Source organism: Lepisosteus oculatus, chromosome 3, assembly GCF_040954835.1.
Source record: "Lepisosteus oculatus isolate fLepOcu1 chromosome 3, fLepOcu1.hap2, whole genome shotgun sequence".
In the NCBI taxonomy this organism is placed as follows: Eukaryota; Metazoa; Chordata; class Actinopteri; order Semionotiformes; family Lepisosteidae; genus Lepisosteus; species Lepisosteus oculatus.
In genome coordinates this window covers 58,219,898-58,239,325 of record NC_090698.1, presented here as the reverse complement: position 1 = coordinate 58,239,325, position 19,428 = coordinate 58,219,898, and the positions used below count along the sequence as shown (strand labels likewise).

The window sequence follows — 19,428 nt, the reverse complement described above, 5'->3', positions numbered from 1 at the left end:
TTCGGTTGCTCTATTGCCATGCAATGATCTCTGTTTCCAGGTTATAGCCAGCTGTACAAAAGTCATTTGTGTGTGTGTAGTTCACACAAATATATTTTCAAAACAATACAAAGTTTCCTTAATCAATGCACAGAATGAAAAAGATATGTCTAGCTTGAGCTTGATCCTAAAAATGTCTCAGCCAAACAGTTTGTACTGTGATGTTTAGATAGGACAGTACTTCAGCCAATTTCTTTTAGAATCTCTACTTCATATGGTATAGGGTGGCATAAACTAAACATATTCCACTGAATACTACCAGTATTACAGTAAGTATTCATATCATGTATTGTAGTTTGACTGTAGAATGCAGAGGCAAAAATATTTCTCTGAATATTATTGGTATTTGTTGTCTGCTTCCCAAACTTTCAAAGTATAAGATGCAATGTGAATTTAGGGGGCATTTCTGAGAATGGTCAACTGCATATTATACATCACAGGCATCACATTTTATACCCACCAAAAACATTTTTCAGTTCAGAGTCTCCAATTGATTTAAATTATATCCACCCTATAACACTTACTTGTGTCTCCTGATCTAAATTGGCAGAGTTATTTTTCTAAGACATTCCCCACTTGTGTTTGTAATATCCAAAGTCCTTTTAATTCTTTACGAGATCTCTGCTAGAGACGCATCTGCATTGGTCTCCTTCGAGTTCCTCTTTGAACACCTTCCCCATGGCCACTGTTAGATGTACAGTAATTCACTTTCAAAGAAAAACATTCTGAGGAGCTTAAGTTAAAACGTAGTCAGCTTGAACAGTCAGTGGCAGTGATTCTTCCTTTTAACTGTCATGAAAAAATCCTCAGAGAGGAAGAAAAAAGATCTTAAACAAAGAGAAGCTCGGAGATGCATAGAGAGAATGAGAGCAGGATTTCTGTGCTGAGGCCAGAAGTGCAGTAGACTGCAGGCCCAAAGCAGGGCAGATGAAATGAAATCCTACCTAGAACTTCATCCCCTAAACAAACAACTAGCTTAAGACACATAAGACAGTGTATTGACTTTATGTCCCTGCCACCTTGAGGTTTCAATACCAAGCTGTAAAGGTCTTAAGCTTGTTTGGGTTTGTGTGCAGAAGCCAGTATAGTGTACATGAGCTTCACACCTCCCTGCCTCTCTGAGTACTATTGATATTCACCATGCTGTGTGTACACACTGTGTGCTGGTCATGGCCCTCTTAGATTTCTAGGACTGCCACCACATTCAATGCTAAAGTAAAACAGTCATACAGAAAGTGGGCTGTGCGATCAATGAAAGTTCACAGCTTTCAGATATATCAGTAAATAGTTATAACACCTTAATGGCACCCCACCCTTTCAGTGCTGTATTGTACCATCACATAATTCATACAGCACTTAAAATAGGATTTTATCAACAAATGTCCACATTCACATGGAAAGATAACATACCCTGCGTGTACGGAGAATTAATACCCTTGTTGTTTTTCATATCAAGTCATTGTGTAATAGAAAAGCTTTAACTTGATGTGCTTCCTATCCTAAATAGCCAGCAGTCACAATGGTTTTATTAACTAAAAAGCTTTTACAAAAGTACAATATGCAAACGGCACTGAATTGTTAAAAGTTTATTTACTAATATAAAGTAATACCTTGCATGTCATCTCAAAGAAATTAATGACAAAGTTAAAAAGGTGAAAAGCACACACAAAACATAAAATATAATAAATATAACAACATTTCGGCCATGGAGCCTTCTTCAGGTGTGACACCTGAAGAAGGCACCAAGGCCGAAACGTCATGTTTTCTTTCTTCTCTTTTCAGCATGGAATAAACCTATAACTTGTTCCTTTGCAGCCTACGCAGCTACCTACCAGAACTATTATAAAATATAGAAACATATAATACAAACTTAGATTTAAATATTTAAATAATGTTTTAAAAGGCTGCATTTTAAAAACACATCTTCAACTTGCATGTAAAAATAAAGACATACTGTATGAAGCATTTCCCACAGAGGAAAGCAGATCATTTAAAGATCAGGAAGCATTATAAAAGTACTCTTCGTTAAAACGCGGTGGGCTTGACGCAATATACCACATGTTAATTGAAATATGATAATAGTATCTGGGAGCACCTTGTAAAACCGCCAGGTGGAGCTAATAAAGCTTAACTTCTGTACAGCATTTGAGCTGCTGCCAGGAAACGCCTGGTTTTGAATCCCGGTCACAGCTGAGGGACAGTCTTTTTCCAATTAAGAATTTAAGTTGTATACTCTTAATAAGTTTATAATTTTAAACTGTATATTATACCATGTTAATCATTAAACATTAAAAAGTCAGTATATTTTATAAAAGCAAGATTGCTCAGCTGGACAAAAGAACACAACCTTCCAACTTCATCATAAATATTTTATGCATAAACTTATTTAACTTGATAACTTACATGCTTGTTCTAACATTTATAAACTTATATTCTGTACTTCATAAAAAGTTATAACGTTTTATCCTTTTCTAAGAATACATAGTAAGAGCACCACTTGCTGTTATTGTAAAAAGATAAATGTTGTAGTGACTTAACATCACTTGATAGTTATATTAATATGGAATCAAGTAACTAAGCAGCTAAAGTATCACAAGTGGACGTTTTGGAAACATTTTGACATTCGTTTCTTTTTTAAAAAACACTTCTGTCCTTGTAGTGGTAATGAGCACTGTAATGTAGCGAGCTGCACCCAGGCGGTTCAAAGCGTGATCAGAGCAGATATTTACAAAGAAAGTGTACTACTGTAATAATTTAAGCTGTACGGATATAATTATATCATCATTAATTTATTTAGATATGCAATTCCATATTATATTCCCTATTAATCAAATTCTAAAAAGCACGCGCTTTTGTGCAATAACAAGCACAAATATTTATAGAAAAGGTTAAAACATAACTTTTCATGAAGTATATGAACTTAATATAGTAGGAAGGAGCATGTAAAATTTTTCCAAAATTACTACAGTACTGTGTGTAACTTAATGAAAGACTTTGATGCTTAAAATGTTTATGAAGAAAGTGGAATACTGGTGTGTATTTTTTATTTAAACTACCAATACCAGGCATATACAGTTAACATCTGCAATATACAGTTTACAATCGGTTTATGATTCTATATTAATATTGTTTATGACCTTCAGACACATTATGTTCCTCTTCTTTTTATGCTCAGTTACTAAAATGTCCCTTTAGTTGTAAAATTCCATATTAATATTCAATATTAAGCAGATTTAAACATGCACAGTAAAGAGATTGAATGAAGCAATGGTTTCACTAACAAGCAATGCACCACGAGTGCCTCCTGTTGGTCGCTTTGGCCAATCAATCACGTACCGTGGTATAACGTGCTGAACTGGAGAAAATTTTGCACAGTATGGAGCTGTACACCGTGCATTTTGAATGGCTGCATCTGTATGCTGTATAACACTTATATAATAAATATATAACAAAATACATTTCCTACTGTTGCTTGACAATTTAGGAAATACCTTTTTATAAAAGCAGAAACCTTGAATGCTTTAGTGTTGTACTGTAACAAAATATTGAGTAGTATCACTATTGGGGGACAGACGGTTTAGTTGGCTGTGAGACATAAAGGTAACATATCTACAATACATATTGCGAATGCTGAATTTGTACCAGCATTTAATACCGTATTTTACCTTTTATACATTTAATAAGAACTGGAAGGCTGTGTTGTGAAAGTCACGATATTGAACTAATTGGTATTCTGTGACAGAAACCGGTAGTTTAGAATGTGGAACACATACTCAGAGGGAGGGAGCTATAGGCTGCTTTATAGGCACGACAGGTTTTTAAGGAAAAGCCCCCTCATCTATTAAATGACAGAGCCAGTGGGACTGAAATAAGTGAGAGCAGATGGCAGGTTTATAATGACATATACAGTAACGGTATGACAAAAAAAATGTTAGCAATCTTAAGTATATTTTTTCCCCAATTAGTCATCTCTTACTTAAGTATTTAATTTCATTTTTAAGGTTATTTCAATTTTGACATTATTAAAAATTGAAGGAACTGTATTCAAACAGTTGGACAGACTTTTGCAGTAAGAACATCAGTTTCTCTGGAGAGTAAAGCATGCTGGCAGTACTGATCTGGATATAATCCTGGAGAACACTGATCAGTTCAGAACTTAGCTACTCTACCAAAAAGTTGCCTGTGCATCTCAAAACAAAACACAGCCAATTCTATCTCTATTGTATACCAGCATTTAAATTCACTGGAAGAAATTCAGATTTCTTTCAGAATAATGAATGTTGCCTCTGGTAGAGTCTTGAAAAAAGGAAAGGAGATTCATATTTTTTAAATGAAGTTTCAGATGATTTCTAGAGGTATTTGCTATCGTAATGGTGCCGTTGAGAAGCACAATGCCTTGGGTACTGCTGCTGCACAAGCAGCTCTTGAGGCCTGGGTTCGATGCTGGACTGGGGTGCTTTCTGTAAGGTGTTTGCGTGTCTGCCCAGTGCCCTTGGGGGGTATTGTCAGGTGTTTGGGTGTTGTCCCAAAAGACAAATTGGCTGGGATGATTTGTGTCTCTCAATTGTCCCTGTATGTTTGTGTGTATGCCCTGCGATAGACAAGTGTCTGGATAAGGGGGTAGCCCAAGATTCAACAGGAGTGAGCAGGTTTTTGGTAATTGATGGATGTTTCCCATTACTTTCAATTAGATTTATTAAGTAATATTAAGAGGGAAAGCGTCTGTTGATTTTTGCTGGGCCACCTCTGTTTGGTTATGTAACTTTAAGTGAGTATATCAGCTATGCCTTGATACTTTTACGGTGCCAGAGTACAGCACCATCTCTGACTAATTTAAATGACAGTTACTATGCAGAAACAGGCAAAGAATCCTTAAAAATTAATACTGCAGAGCCAGATTACACAGAATTGCTGTTACCTCAATCTTATTCAATATAATCCCCAATATTTGATTATACCTTTTTTTCTTTGAATCTCACAAGAATGTATCTTTTTGTTAAAGAAATGGTTTCTAAGGGACTTGAAACCCATAAGTGTAAAACACTTCTTTTTCACCCTCTGAAAACTTAATATCTATACATAATCTTCATAGACCTAAATATGTCATAATGTTGATGTTATTAGTAGTCCAAATGAAGGAATTATTAGATATTATATAGTGAGGTGTTGTGGGTCAAGGATCTAAGTTTACTTCCCCAGATTCAATTCAATTCAATGTATTTTCATATAGCGCCTTTCACAAGAAGGTTGCCCCAAGGCACTTGACAAAGATGTGTGACAACACATGACGTTACAATCCAGAAAGAGAAAAGCGAGAGGGCAATGGAGGAGAGGAACCAAACCCCCCCCAGTAAGGAGGAAAAAAACCTCAAGGGGCCCAAGTTCAACTGGCTGCCCAACCCCTCTGGGCATGCTAACAGTATACAATTCTAAAAAAGTTCTAAATGTGGAGTAATAAGCCTTCCATCATGTCCTTCTGTGTGCCAGTATTCCATGCCAGATCTCTGTAGACCAGCAAATCCTCCTAAACGATAGCTGTATTTGTGATCTCCTACTTGGATCCACGGCTGTAATGCAGCATCCAACTCAGATGGTGCCCAGCCCAGGCTCCATCCGGACATATGGGGAGGAGAATAGGATAGTTTGATCAGAACAGATGTATCAACCTGGTGGGCCAACACAGAGACGCACAATGGCATGTATAGCAGCACCAGCAGCCATACTGTAGTTGCAACAAGCTATGATGTAATGTGTGAGTAGGCTAGGCTGAAGTAATAGGATTTCAGTCTGGATTTGAATACTGAGATTGTCTTGGCATCCTGTACATAGGCCGGCAGACTGTTCCATAAACTAGGGGCCCTGTAGCTAAAGGCTTTACCGCCAGCTGTTTTTATATCAATACTGTGTGTGGATTCAATGTGATGTGAGTGCAGAACAAAATACACAGCAGCTATTAAAACACTGACTTGCAAAATAGTTGTTTTTTTTAATATTAAGCAAACCTTTAATTCCAGAAGAGGGGTAAACTAACCAACCCTTTACTCATACGAGTATTTTCTATTTCCACAGCTGAGAGCTCAAACCCACCATACGTGCAGTGTCATCAGTTTTGGTTTATTGCCAGCTGTAGTTCTGGTTCACTAGAGAGAGACTCCATACCTATCCTGAACCTGCAATTTTCTCCTGTGCGTTTATGGATTTATTTTTGTTATGCAAGGAGATTAGTAATGGAAAATGCTCTGACTTCACTGTGCTGTTAATTTATTGAAGTTTTCTAACAGTCATGATCCCCGCTTTACTTTTGCCTCAATTGATTTTAACCTAGGTTCTGAAAGGTTAGGGGACAAGTAAGATGTTTTCCATCAAACAATTGACTTTAATCAATGCACATGATCAATACACGTAATTAATGCATACTGGCACTTAGGGATTGGGTGTCTAATTCCCTTCTATCCCCTTCATTGTTCTTTTCCCACAGGAATTGGGCAAGGAGTCCCTGTGGTAGCTCTCATTGTAGAAGGCGGACCTAATGTCATCTCCATTGTCCTTGAGTACCTGAGGGACACCCCTCCTGTGCCAGTTGTCGTCTGCGATGGCAGTGGGCGTGCCTCAGACATTCTGGCCTTTGGGCACAAATATTCAGAGGAAGGAGGGTACGTTTCAGAGTCTGGCGACCAACAGGAAAGCGTCAGAATGTTTCTCATGTTGTCGCGTGTGTTCTTTCCCAGTACACAGTTCACTTTGTATTAGCTCAGCATGAGTAAATATAAACTGTCACAGCTGCAAAACAAATGCAGTTATTGCATTTTAATTTCCTGTTTCCTTATTGTTTCCTTAGAAACCCTTCGTCTTCCTCGGTTTTGAAATATCTTATTGCAAGGACACAATATGAAAGTTGCAGAGAAACTGGGCCAGTGACAAATCAAACATTCACCACAGTACTGCAGGTGTCCCTGGCCCTAGTTCTGGAGATCCAGACACCTGCTGTTTTCCTTTCAGCTGAGATCATTACTTAACTGAGTCCTTAATTGGGTCCCCAGGACCAGGGCACTGCAAGGTGTCCTGGAACTGAGAAGACTCACTTTACTGTACTTGCATATATATATTCACAGTGTATTAATTTGATGGATCCTTTAAAGTTTTCATTTTATATAATAATTTAGGTTAAATAACTTGCAATTAAATAAATATAATTGTCTGGGCTTTCAAAGAGAAAACATGAAAAATTAGCAGAAGACAAAATGAAAGAGCGAGTTTTGAAATGTTGTCCCCTCTCCATCACCACACTCCACCAGGGTCATCAATGAGTCTTTGAGGGATCAGCTGCTTGTCACCATTCAGAAGACCTTCAACTACAGCCGTACTCAGGCTCAGCACCTCTTCATCATACTAATGGAATGCATGAAGAAAAAAGAGCTGGTAAGTCCCATCCATGTCAGAGAATACCTCAGCATTTCAAATGTGGCCCGCCAGGCTTTACAGGTAACTTCTAACCCTCAATGAAGGTCAATTAAAAGAACAATTGATTCAAATCAATTCATGAGTAGTCTGGGGTGGAATTCAATATTGTGGCCTTTTAAGACCAGGAATGAATACCAGTGAAATAAACCACAGTGTTTTTCAATAATTATGTAGTGATTGTGCTGTAATGATATGGTTTGCCCTTCCCATTCATCAGTAATACAATGTAAAAACAAATCCCATTGCAGGTGATTGCCTCTCCATTTGCCTGGGACAATACAAATGCTGAAGTACAAGCTCTTTCAATGGACACTGTGTGCCGTGCTTCATCACAGCATGCTTTATCGCAGCATGCAGCCTCAAATATTCCACTTTTACCTGAAATCCAAACCAACAATTCAACAAACAAAAGTGGGAGTGGTGGGACAATTCAGAACAAGACCTGCGGGCTTTTTCAGAACTGTTGCTGAACAAACGGGGCATGGTTTAAAAGAGAGTTCTAACATTCTGTTCGATTTATTTCAATTATGTAGCATTCATTTTAGCGCCCCCTTTTCAGACACAAAATAGCAATTCCTAATTTTATCAATAATTAATATTAATTAATAATTCCCAATTTTATAATAGGTGAATAAATTAAATGTCTTGTAGCAGCCATCAAATTAGTACTCTGCAGGTTCTGTGTCACATTTGTGCGTCGTTTGGTCATAAGAAATAATCAGGTTTTAATTAAGCACAATGGTAAAAGTTTTATGAATATGGCCCTGCTGTGTTTGGCAAGGCCGTAAAAATCAGCCTCAGCAAATTCCTTGGAAGCATAATTTTTTTAAGGCTTTCATCTTTGGTTAGACAGCATAAAATGCACTTAAAACATTTTTAATTGCCGTTTGACATCTGTTTGGTACTAAAAAGGAATTAATCTCTGCTTTGCTGTCCTGCAATCCCAGATGCAGTGTGAATTTGAAAAATACTAAAAAAGTTAATATACATAAAACTCGAGGTGATATTCAGAAACGTCGGTGCATTCACTACAAATACAGTTTTCTCTGACATTCCACTTCCAGGGCTCTCTAGATAAAACAAACTCAAAAGCTAGTTTACTCCACATCTGACAAGTAATTAAATGAGGAACAATCCAGACAAAATTACTGAAATTGGTTGCCATAGTATTTTTACAGAAAATACATATATTTTAATTTTGAGGTGTCGAGAACAAAATGCATCTATGAAACAGTCAACTGTATTAAAATGTCAGCTTATTTTATTCAGCATAGGTCAGTTTTTACTGAAATATTTATAGTGGCTCTTACTACTGTTTTTTTCTTTACTAGAGTTACTATGAAGTATACACAGGATTAGTGTAGACAATTGATTAGTGCTTACTGCTGCTTGCTCTAATTGTATGATTAAACTACTATTTTATTTCTTGACTCCTTCTGTATATACTAATGAATTATGATGTAGTTATCTGTGCTAAAACTACACATTAAAGACAATGTAGTTATAATTCTCATATTGGCTGAGGGATATACTGTATACGGTATTTAGTTGAAATAGCTTCCGTAAATAAAGAATGATTAAAATGAAACAAGCTTAGCACAGAAAAGCAGAAATCAAGACCTGTTCAGCTTGTGGCCATTGTGATCTTTCTGCTGTAATGTTAGGACCATGACCTTTTCAGCCAAGTACCGATCTAGAGCAAAGCATAAATAATGTGTGAGTCCCAAAACTCTTCTTATGGAAAGGGTCATAATATTATTTTTAATCAATTAATTTTAAAAGGTCTCAGTGTAAATAAAACAATGGTACACTATTCTGAATGTTTTGTAAAATATATTTTAACATACAAATCAGTGTTTGCGGTTGATGCTGTGTGTTTCAGTGCATTATTTTCAAATGTACTGTATGCATGAGTAATTCCTTTTTTTATTTATTAATTTGTTTTTATATTTATTTTGGTATGGCTCTGTCTTTTATTTTCGTTGCTCGTTGCACATTTGTTTTCTGTGCCCTGTTTTTGATTTGATTGAATAAATATATGTTTTTGCTTTGCTGTTGTGACTGTTGTTATTTACACTATTTTAATTTCTGATCCAACTTAAGTAATTGTAGAAGGCATTTCCTTTTCAGGTGAGGGTCCAGAATAAACACACTAGAAACTGTGTCGGATGTACAGTACTTTCCAGTTCAAACAATACAAGGCACACAGAATTGCAAGCTTTCTTCAGTACCTCAGACCTGCTCTGTCCTCTCTCTCAGGGAAAAGGGTAGTAAATGCTAGAAAATGCAACTATTTTATCCTTACTGTTACTTATGTCTCCGTTGCTAAGTAACCCTAAGTGAATGCAGCTTCAAAAACTTTCTGTCTCCTCCTATGGTCTGTGAATTTTGAAAGCTCACTTGTACCTGCTTTACTGACAAGCTACTCCTCAGCCTTGCATTCTTAGACTGTAGTTTCTTTTAACTATACTATGTAAGTATACTGTATATACAGCAAGTACAGTATAATAACGTATGGTTTTAAAGCCACTACAGTGAAGTATATACTGTATGAAAAATATATTTTTCATAATCAAAACTTAAAGTTAAATTGTTTCCTGTTTATTCGTTGCTGAGATTTGCACTAAGACAAAATATAGATTTTCTCAATGATAAGGGCACATCGCTTTCACAACAGGGTATAATAATGAACTATTTTGTATATATCCGGCTACTGTATGTGACAACGTTTTCTACAACAAAAATCACAGCAAAGGACAGTATTCTTATGATGTATTCTTAGAAAAGGTTAAAACATTATAGCTTTTTATGAAGTATTAAAAATGTATATAGATCAAAGAAAAATGTCAAAACTTTTCCAAAATAACCACCATGAGTTACCGAGTTTGATGCATAAAATATTTATGAACATGGTGGAATACTGTTGTCTACTTTATTTTTTATATTTAGCTACCACTACCATCTTCTATATGTACATTAGGTATATATCACGTTATACTTCTGTTGTTTTTATTTTCAGCTACCAAAATGTCCCTTTAGTTGTAGAATTCCACATAATATTCCATAATATTAAGCGGATTTAAACACACACAGTGGAGAAACAGATGAAATGAAGTAATTGTTTCACTAACATCTAACGCACCACAAGTGCTACCTATCGATCAGCTTTGGCCAGTGAATAACATAACGCAACACGCTGTGTTACAGGTAACACATTTGGAAGAAATACCTCATGTTCTGATTGGCTGAATCTGTACTTTAAAATCCTGAATGTTATACTTCCTTAGGGATTGAATTTGGAGTCTGCAGTATTAACCAAACTGAGTAATACATGTGATCATAAGGAGGGCTGTTGCATTGCCAGGTGGGATCCATATTGAATAAAACATTTGGTTTGGTGTTGTGCTGTAGCATAAACCGTATAATTCCTAGCATAAAAACCTCTAATGAATCTTATTCTAGATTTCCCTCTACTGATCCCTTTGTGCTTTTCTGATTCTCATCAGAAATCACATGATTTCCAAGCACGTTCACAAACTCAAGATAATAGATAGCATCAGTGGACCTCCTGAGAAATATGTTTATCGTGGCGACTCAATACTGTCAGGTCTCCAATTTGAAATGCAGATCTGGTGAAACCAGAGACAGTGGCTGTGGGTGCTTAATTGAATGGTCACAGTGAATAGTGACTGGAGCCCATATAGCCTACTGAAACAATAGCAGCCTTTGAATATAGGCATAATTACAATGTTTTAGACCAATTGTGACCATAATTTAAACTATTTTTAAACACCTAATGCAGTTCTTTGTTTGTTTTTCAGTATGTAGTGTACAGAACATAATAAGTAATAATCAGCACAGGAACAAGTAAAAGGTTTATTCCATGCTGAAAAGAGAAGAAAGGAAACAATGTTTTGGCTGTGGATCCTTCTTCGGGTGTGAGAGTAATGATAATCGGTACAGTACTGTAAAGCATGGATTTATGTATCCTCCCTTTCAGGTATACTGTACTTTAGTTAGTATTTAACGTAAAAATGATACAAAGATCTTAAGAATATTGACAATTTAACTCATTTTTCAGAGCGTACAATGATATTCTCAGGCATGAAGGTACAGTAATGTCTTTATCTGTGCTTTGCACCAGTGATTTTATATGATCAGTGTTACTTCACTTCTAAATTCTGGGCATTCAAATCATTTGATTGTTTATGTATAAGACAGTTTAGCAATTTTCTATTTTGGGAGTAGTAGTTTAAAGAATTAAAGTGTAAAATATATCATTCTAGTGAAAGCTTTGGACAAAACTGTTATGAATTAACAATGGGGACGCCCTTTGCATCATTTTTCTCCATTTCCTACTGTATTTTAATGGACAGCTCACTCTTGAGTATGCTGAGCATAAACAGTGGTTTTTACAGGCTTTACAGAAATCTGAACCCCATCAGCAGTGAACCAGCATCAGGGGAGAAACAAACCTGAGCCTATAGGTTGTAAAGATTTTTTTTTGTCTGATCATTTAACGTCCTCAACTAAAACACAACACAGTGACCCTCTGAATAAGGCAGATGTTAAGGCATGTTTTCTTTAAAGGGAAAAATGTCCGGCAATCATCAGTCTCATCAAACCAGACTGCTTTGGTGACCTACTGCTTTTTTCCTAAAGAGAAACTTTCCCAATAGTGTCTTTATTTACAGTACCTTTACATAGACTGAGAGGCATTCAAATGCAATATGAGTATTGGAATCCATGAGATGTGGTGAATCTTTAATACACATACATTTTAAGATTACATCTTATGCCTGCTACAATGAAGTTCCGAACTTACAAAAATGATTGCATTTTGCCTTAAAAACCTAATTGGAATTGTATTTGAACATTTCAGTGCTAATTCTAATTAGCTGTTTAACCACTAACATCATGTCTGCCATTTACCACATAAGCAATAGTTGGTCTTTTACATAATGAAATGTAAATGTTGTTATAACATAAGTTTAAGAAGCTGTCATGGTTATGCTGCTTACAATTTCACAATTTGCAGTGTAAAGTACAGTACATTAAAGTAGACGGTAAGGTTAAAATGATTAAACCTATCCAAAAATGACACGTGAAAAATTCAGAAAAAAACAGCATTCAAAATCCGTTGTGTAACATGGCGCACCACTTGACTTTAAAGAAAAAGAGCTAAGATCTTGAGAAGGAATAAAATAATATTCATTTTTTTCTCTTTTTACATCACGGACTTGTCAGCCAGATAAAAAAAAATTAATGGGGGAACCAATAAACCAGAACCTTAAACCAGAGATACTGTAGCTCATACAGGGTTACATTATACAAGATTGAAGAGCTGAGACAGGCAGAAGCAGGGCACAGTGAGTCAGGCTGCAGGAGCAGAGTTACGTAAGTCATCATTTATACAGTACAAGCAGAGGTTAATTCCACGGTAAAGCAGAAAGAAAAATGCAATGTTTTGGCTGGTCAGGCTTTTTCTGATGTGTCGGAGAAAAAGAAAAGGTGCTGAATGAAGCCAAGGAGAACAAAAGAAAGACCAGAATGTGAGAATGGGCACTAAGCAGGTGAGAAAAAAAAATCTCCAGACAAATGGAAATCTGGGCGATGAATTCCAAGAGAAGTGGGAAAAGATTAAATTTATAAACGAATGGACAAGGTTGTAGAAAGAGATCATTCCACTGCTGAGAGCTGGTGGAAGGTGTGATCCTAATTTTAGTATGATCTTGGCTTTAAATGTCTATTGGGAACAGAGGCCCCGAAAACACTTTTAAAGGACACATCAGAAAGGACAGTGCAATTGTGACCAGGTGAGGGAAAAGGGCAGTAACTGGCTTTAAGAGATTTGTGATCATCCCTGCTCTGATGTGTTCCCTGAAAAAGCTTCCTTCCAGTTTCATCCTTGTTAATTTCAGCGTGCTTTCTGCAAGAGATGCAATAACTGAGATTGCTGGATTAGCAGGATGAGCTCTAGTTGATCCTGACATGGGGTTCATGCACTGTACATGCTTGCTACTGGGTATGTACTGGCGGGTGATGTGTTGCAGTGAAACGTGTCTTGGGTGTCTGTTAGCCCTGGGCAGCTCAGGGAACTGTGGCCAAGAAGGCTGTGTAGATCAGGGGGTCAGTAGTTTTTGTACAATGGGTCACTTATACAGGATATCATTTACATGCAGGCATCCTGCAGGCAGTACCCATATGGAGGCACCAGTTCAATAAAGTCTAGTTTTTTTTATTTCTTGCACACCTGTGCAATGTAAGTGTAATATTCAAAATTAAATGTACTGTGCACATTGTGTGAAAGCAGTGTCTATGGTAGTGTGCATGCCCCCCTGTAATTAATGCAAATACAGTACAAATCCCAACATACACGTATATGTACTGTACTTATGGCAAATTAACTCCTCTGTCTTCCTCTCAAAATTCAGATTGTCATGATCTTTGTCCGATATTGAGAATTATATTGAACAGATTTTCAAGTGTCACTGGTACAGTAGATTTTAAACAAAACTGGCATCCCTTGGATGTTATATTGTTATATAAAAATATAAAAAATTAAAGTGTTATGACAGCCTACACCCGCTAGATACATACAATTCTTTAAAGTCCTTCTTCTCAAGAGTATGACAGATCATGTCAGGATCTGATACACCAGCTACACCTGGTGCAAAAAGTGGATTCCTTCCAGACACTGCAAGAGGTCTGCAACCTCTGGAAGCCAGAAGAAAAACTGCATTCGGTCAGAGCTGTGCAGTCACCACATTCGCATTTGACTGGATTAGGCTCGATAAGGTGGGAAATGATAAAAACTGACTTCTGTCTCCTCATGTTTCATGGTTCTGATTCGCTTCTCAGCTTTCCAAAAACAGACTTAGCCACAAAATTCTCGGGAAATTTTGCAACTGACTGTCCTGCATAATGAATATACTGTATTTCTGACACAACATTCCACAGAGTAATCTTTATTCATTTTCCTACATCACAGGGTATTTACCCATCAAAGTTCTTTTTGTAATTACTTCCCACAAGGTTTTGTGCTGTCAGAATTAGGCAAATTATAAAGCTGTGTGAAGTTAATAGGCTAAACAGTTCACACTGGGTTGCAGAAAGTAAGGTACAGTTAAGCACACCATGCTGTGGCTGAGGAGCCTTGCCCAGCTATACAGCGATGCACTGATAAGTTGCTTTAAATATCAGATGGCCTCAGGAGTCTGTTGTCAGTAATACTTTCCCTGGTAGGAGAATGTCTTATGTAAATGTCACAACACATCCTCTTGGATGTAAATTGACCCTTGAACAATTCATAGGAATTATACATACAGTAGAAAAGAAGATTTACTGTAAGTGTGTGAGTCTCTATACTAATAACTACATTATGAATAAGAGAGTTGGGTACGTAGAATCTGGTATGAGGGAATCAGTCAGGTAAAGAAAACCTTAAACTGGAAAATAAATCAATTTATATCCCAAAACGAAAATTCCTGGATTGTACTGACTTATTGTTCAGACAAATGTATTTTCCTGATCTCTAATGCCTTAATTCTTTGATGTCCTATCACCTAATACCCTACAGTACGTCGCATCTACAATTACCGAGACCCGATCCCACAGGCAAAAGACTAATTGGCCCCCCAATTAGGAGGGACCAAAGTGGTCATTCTATTTATTTTGTACATGAAAATAATGATTTAAGGCAAAAATGTGCCAAAGACTTCTTCTCATAAATAAGGAGAGATTATTGACTTTAATATAGAATATTCTCTCAACAAGTCTTTAAAACTATCAATTTATATGGATATATACTGTATAGTGTACCTTATCCATATATAAGGTACACTATATACTGTATATCCATTATCAGAAAGTCCCTAAAAGGATCACAGCCCTTGCAAAAAGCACAAGGCATAAGGTGGGACACCGGTAGGCAATCCACCATAGGACACACACCGTCACAGGGACAATTCAGAGACACCACCTGACCTAACCGCTATGTCTTTGGAGGCTGGAGTGCTCCTGAGGGCAGACTCCACACAGAAGGTGCCCCAGTTTAGAATCAAGCCCAAGACTGTGAGGCAACTGAGTCATCTGCCTTGCTATTGTGCTGCCTTCTAGGTACAGTACATGGTCATTGACACGCCTGTTGAGATGACTATTACTATTACGCTATGTGAAATTCTTAGTTCAAAAAGTGGACAGGGTGAATTTGTTCATCAAAATGTTAATACACTTTGAAATATGTACCTAAATTGCAATTAATTCATTAGAAACTTTGTTTTTTTGTAATTGATGAATTACTACAAATTGCATTTTAAATATCAGAGAGGATGAACTGCACAAAAATTATAAAATTCACTTGACATACTGCTTTCCATGAATGCTTTCCAAACTGCCATCTGGATTGTAAAGTGCTGTATGAACTCGTCTGTCTGCTACAATGGTTTCTATAATCAATTGTATGTAGAATTTCACAAGCAAGGAAGTGAATTTCACATATAACTGCAACAGATTTACAATGTTCTTATCAAGAAGAAGATATTTTTGTATCACTGACATTTTATTGAACAGACATGGCATACGGTACTGTAGGTAAATTCATTGTTTTGATTAACCATAGTTAATTTGCCATCAACAGACAAGTCTAAAGCCCCAGTTTAAAGTTCATATAACAGTAACATTCACTCTATACTAGTATAATGTAAGACAACTGGATATCAGGAAAACATATTGTATGTATACAATGAAAATGGATCAGATGTAAATATGTTTATATTGAAGTATTAAGCCAAGAAAATGGGCACTGATTCACTGAGTTTTTTCCCCACCAGACTTAAACTGAGGTTGTTCATTTTACTGTAAATGTTATGAAGAGGACAAAAGAAAGCAAAAAACTTGTAAAGGACCCCCTCCTCATTCAAAAACACTTTTTATAAAAATTCTTAGAAAACCTGATGGTGTCTAATATACTATATGGGCTTTTTTCTCTGCAAGTGCTGACACTGCATCAGAAGACACTGATTCAATCTCTAGGAGCTCTATAGCCATCTTAACTAACACCACTATGCAGACACATTTTTTAAATCTTTCTGACACAATCCTTATTCTGCAGAGTGTCTTTGTTTCTTTTCTGTAAATAAAGGCATGAGGCAGGAGGAAATGGCATGTATAATTCACAATTTTCTCTTTTCCTGTAGTGTGTTCAGGAAACTGCCTCGCTGTGTGTGCCAAGCTTATTATAATCCAATCTAAAAGGAACTCCAGAAAAGCTTATTAGGTTCTCCACCAGGGGCAAAATGTATCTCCAAAATAAAATGTGTGTAAAATGTTTTTTTTTCCCCCCATGAAGAATTACTTTTGCATCTAATTCACATATACAGTGAAAATGAATAACAGCCACAAGCAAATAGCTTAATACAGTGTGAACACAACTGGAAAAGATGCATGTCATTTAAAGTTCAGAATGGTTTCTAAATATAGTACCTTAATTTTGTTCAGTTATTGTCTTAATCATTTGCAGATCCCTGATTTTTTCAATCTTTGTTAAGTGCTTAAAAAGTATTTAAGCACTAAACATTCACCCCTTTTGATTTTTAATAGCTTATTTTAAAATGAGCACTTCCACATGACAACAAGTAAAAGTTAATTCTGGTCTGATAGTAGAAACTATTTTGGCTTTGAAGCCTTCTTTGGGTTTGAGGGAGAGAGAGGTCTGGGAGGAAACGCCTCTGTTCCTTACTCCTGAAGAAAGCTTTACCACTGAAAAATTGTCTTTTCTTTCCGCTTTTCAGAGTGGAAGCCACCTGAACTGTTACACCATATCTTGAGTTCACACCTGCGATGTTTACAGTCTTTCATAGGGCAGACATGGCCAATCAGGCAATTAATCATTTCCCATAGTTTTTAAATATAAAAAAAACAAGTAGGGAAGTTGGGAAGGATACAATATTCTCATAGCATAAACCTTTCAATCTAGCAGATCTCTCTAGATAATGCCTACACCCTCACATACCAGTTCAAGTCCAGATGCAAAAAAGAAAGGCACCAGATTTGAAGCCATTCATAGACTACAAAGGAACACACGATGGAAGGCACTGTACAGGAAGTGAGCTTCCTCCTGACACGACCCCATGCTCATGGTGCTCAAGTGGTTAAACAAAATAGGTCTGCATCACACTTCCTGCTTGAGCCAGGGTCTTTTTCAACATGTATACTACTCAGTTGCACAGTACAACTTCAAGCTATTGGAAGGACAGTACAGTACTATATGTGCACTTATCGAACCCTGCATTTCTGCTTGCAAAGCTATTTAAAATCCTCAATTGGAAAGGGCTATAGGGCATATTGTGGGACTATTATTATTATTAATTTTTTTGTAGTGGATGTACAATATCCTTGAAAGAAAAGGGAGCGGGCCTATGACACAAGTAATGCTTGTCTTTGTAAGTAGTGGGATCAAAGGCATAAAATATGATTCACCCTTTCATTCCGACGAGCAGATGGCAATTCGGAAACTTTGCCTGCCGTGGTTGGAAGAAAAGATCTAGGATCAGAAAAGGCAAAGAAGGCTGACACAATTAGGCTAAGCAGTGAGTAAATCTGAACTGGGTCAAAAACCCCGTTATACATCGCCGTCCACAGAGGCTTTCTGCAGGAAGCATGTACTTTACATTCCCTCATGTTCAGGGAAGATGGCTTTTTTAGGAAAAGGCACTCAGAGTTTGGTATTTTTAGCATGAATTATGAATTTACTAGCTGAATACATATGATGACTGCATGGGCAGAACAATCAAAGGCACACTTTTATTCCTCTGTGGAAACCAAGAACAAAGAAACGCACTTGTGTATGGTTCAGTTTGTGTTAAAAATGTTTTGAGTTCCAAAAATGCAGTTGCAGTGCTTCATGCAGTAACAGATTTTTTGCAAATGCTCAAAATACTGTTCAATAACAATGCATACTACACATCACAGAGGTTAAAAAAATATATATATCGGTCTCATCATGTCTTTTCCTATCTTCATGTCATACTTCTCAGTTTGAAGTTGTATAACTTTCCCGGTACTGTTGCAGGTGGCCTCTCTCTAGGTATGTGTAATAATGGCTTCCTATCCATCATCAACGTGGGAAATTAATAAAACATATACAGAAGGTTCAGATATACAGCCCAGAGTGTAAAACTGATATCAAGGGAAATTATGGATCAAAAAATGAGTAATGCACTAATAAGACTCCATATGGAGTATTAGGTACATTTATGGTTATCACAATAGGAAAAATATTGCTGCTCTGGAATCAGTGAAGCAAAGAGATGTTCAAAAGTCTTGAAAGAAAACCATTAAGGTGTCCTGATTTAAGTATTCAAAGTCAACCCTATGGACTTCCTCAGACTCAGCAGACTCAAAAACCAGAGTGCACAAGTGGACAACATGAGAAGGTAATCATTTAAAACTGAGAGCACAAGGCACTTTTTTTACCTAATAGGCTGTGCAAATATGTAACGCATTGCTCAGTCATGTTGGCAAAACCAATATCATGACTTTCTTCAAACGAATAGCTGATCTTCTGACCAATTAGCTACTAGAAAAAATGGCTTCCTCTGATCTGCACCCATATTTGTGCTTTTATGCTCTACCAGTCTTTGTAATTTCTTTCTCATCTCAGCAGGGATGTAGTGTGTGATCTGTGTAATTACGTCTGTCTTGGCGTCATCAGGCTCGACCCTGGGTATCCTTATAATCACCCCTATGTACTTCACCTCACTTAAGAGTACTATGTACTGGATCATGTTGCTGTTCAAGTTCACATTCAGGTGCAGGGCTCTGTCTATCTCCTGTTTAAATACGTTATAATCCCCTTTTGTCAGTGCAGCTATTGCAATGTCTCCTGCAATCATAAATATCTTAATAATATTCAGCATTTAAGTTATT

At 36.8% G+C, this 19,428-nt stretch overlaps 1 protein-coding gene and 1 long non-coding RNA gene across 9 annotated transcripts in view; one reads left to right on the top strand and one right to left on the bottom strand.

The window, feature by feature from the left end:
* LOC138237732 (uncharacterized) overlaps window positions 1–19,428 on the bottom strand; it is a 117,830-nt gene that overhangs the window by 49,057 nt on the left and 49,345 nt on the right. The gene's annotated exons all lie outside the window — the stretch shown is intronic.
* The window catches only part of trpm3 (transient receptor potential cation channel, subfamily M, member 3), a 227,348-nt gene that overhangs the window by 164,835 nt on the left and 43,085 nt on the right, over window positions 1–19,428 (top strand). For all 8 annotated transcript variants that reach the window (XM_015367507.2, XM_015367487.2, XM_069187305.1 and 5 more), the window contains exons 7-8: window positions 6,518–6,692; window positions 7,335–7,458. In XM_015367507.2, coding sequence (XP_015222993.1) covers window positions 6,518–6,692; window positions 7,335–7,458 — 299 coding nt within the window. The remainder of the gene's footprint in view (window positions 1–6,517; window positions 6,693–7,334; window positions 7,459–19,428) is intronic.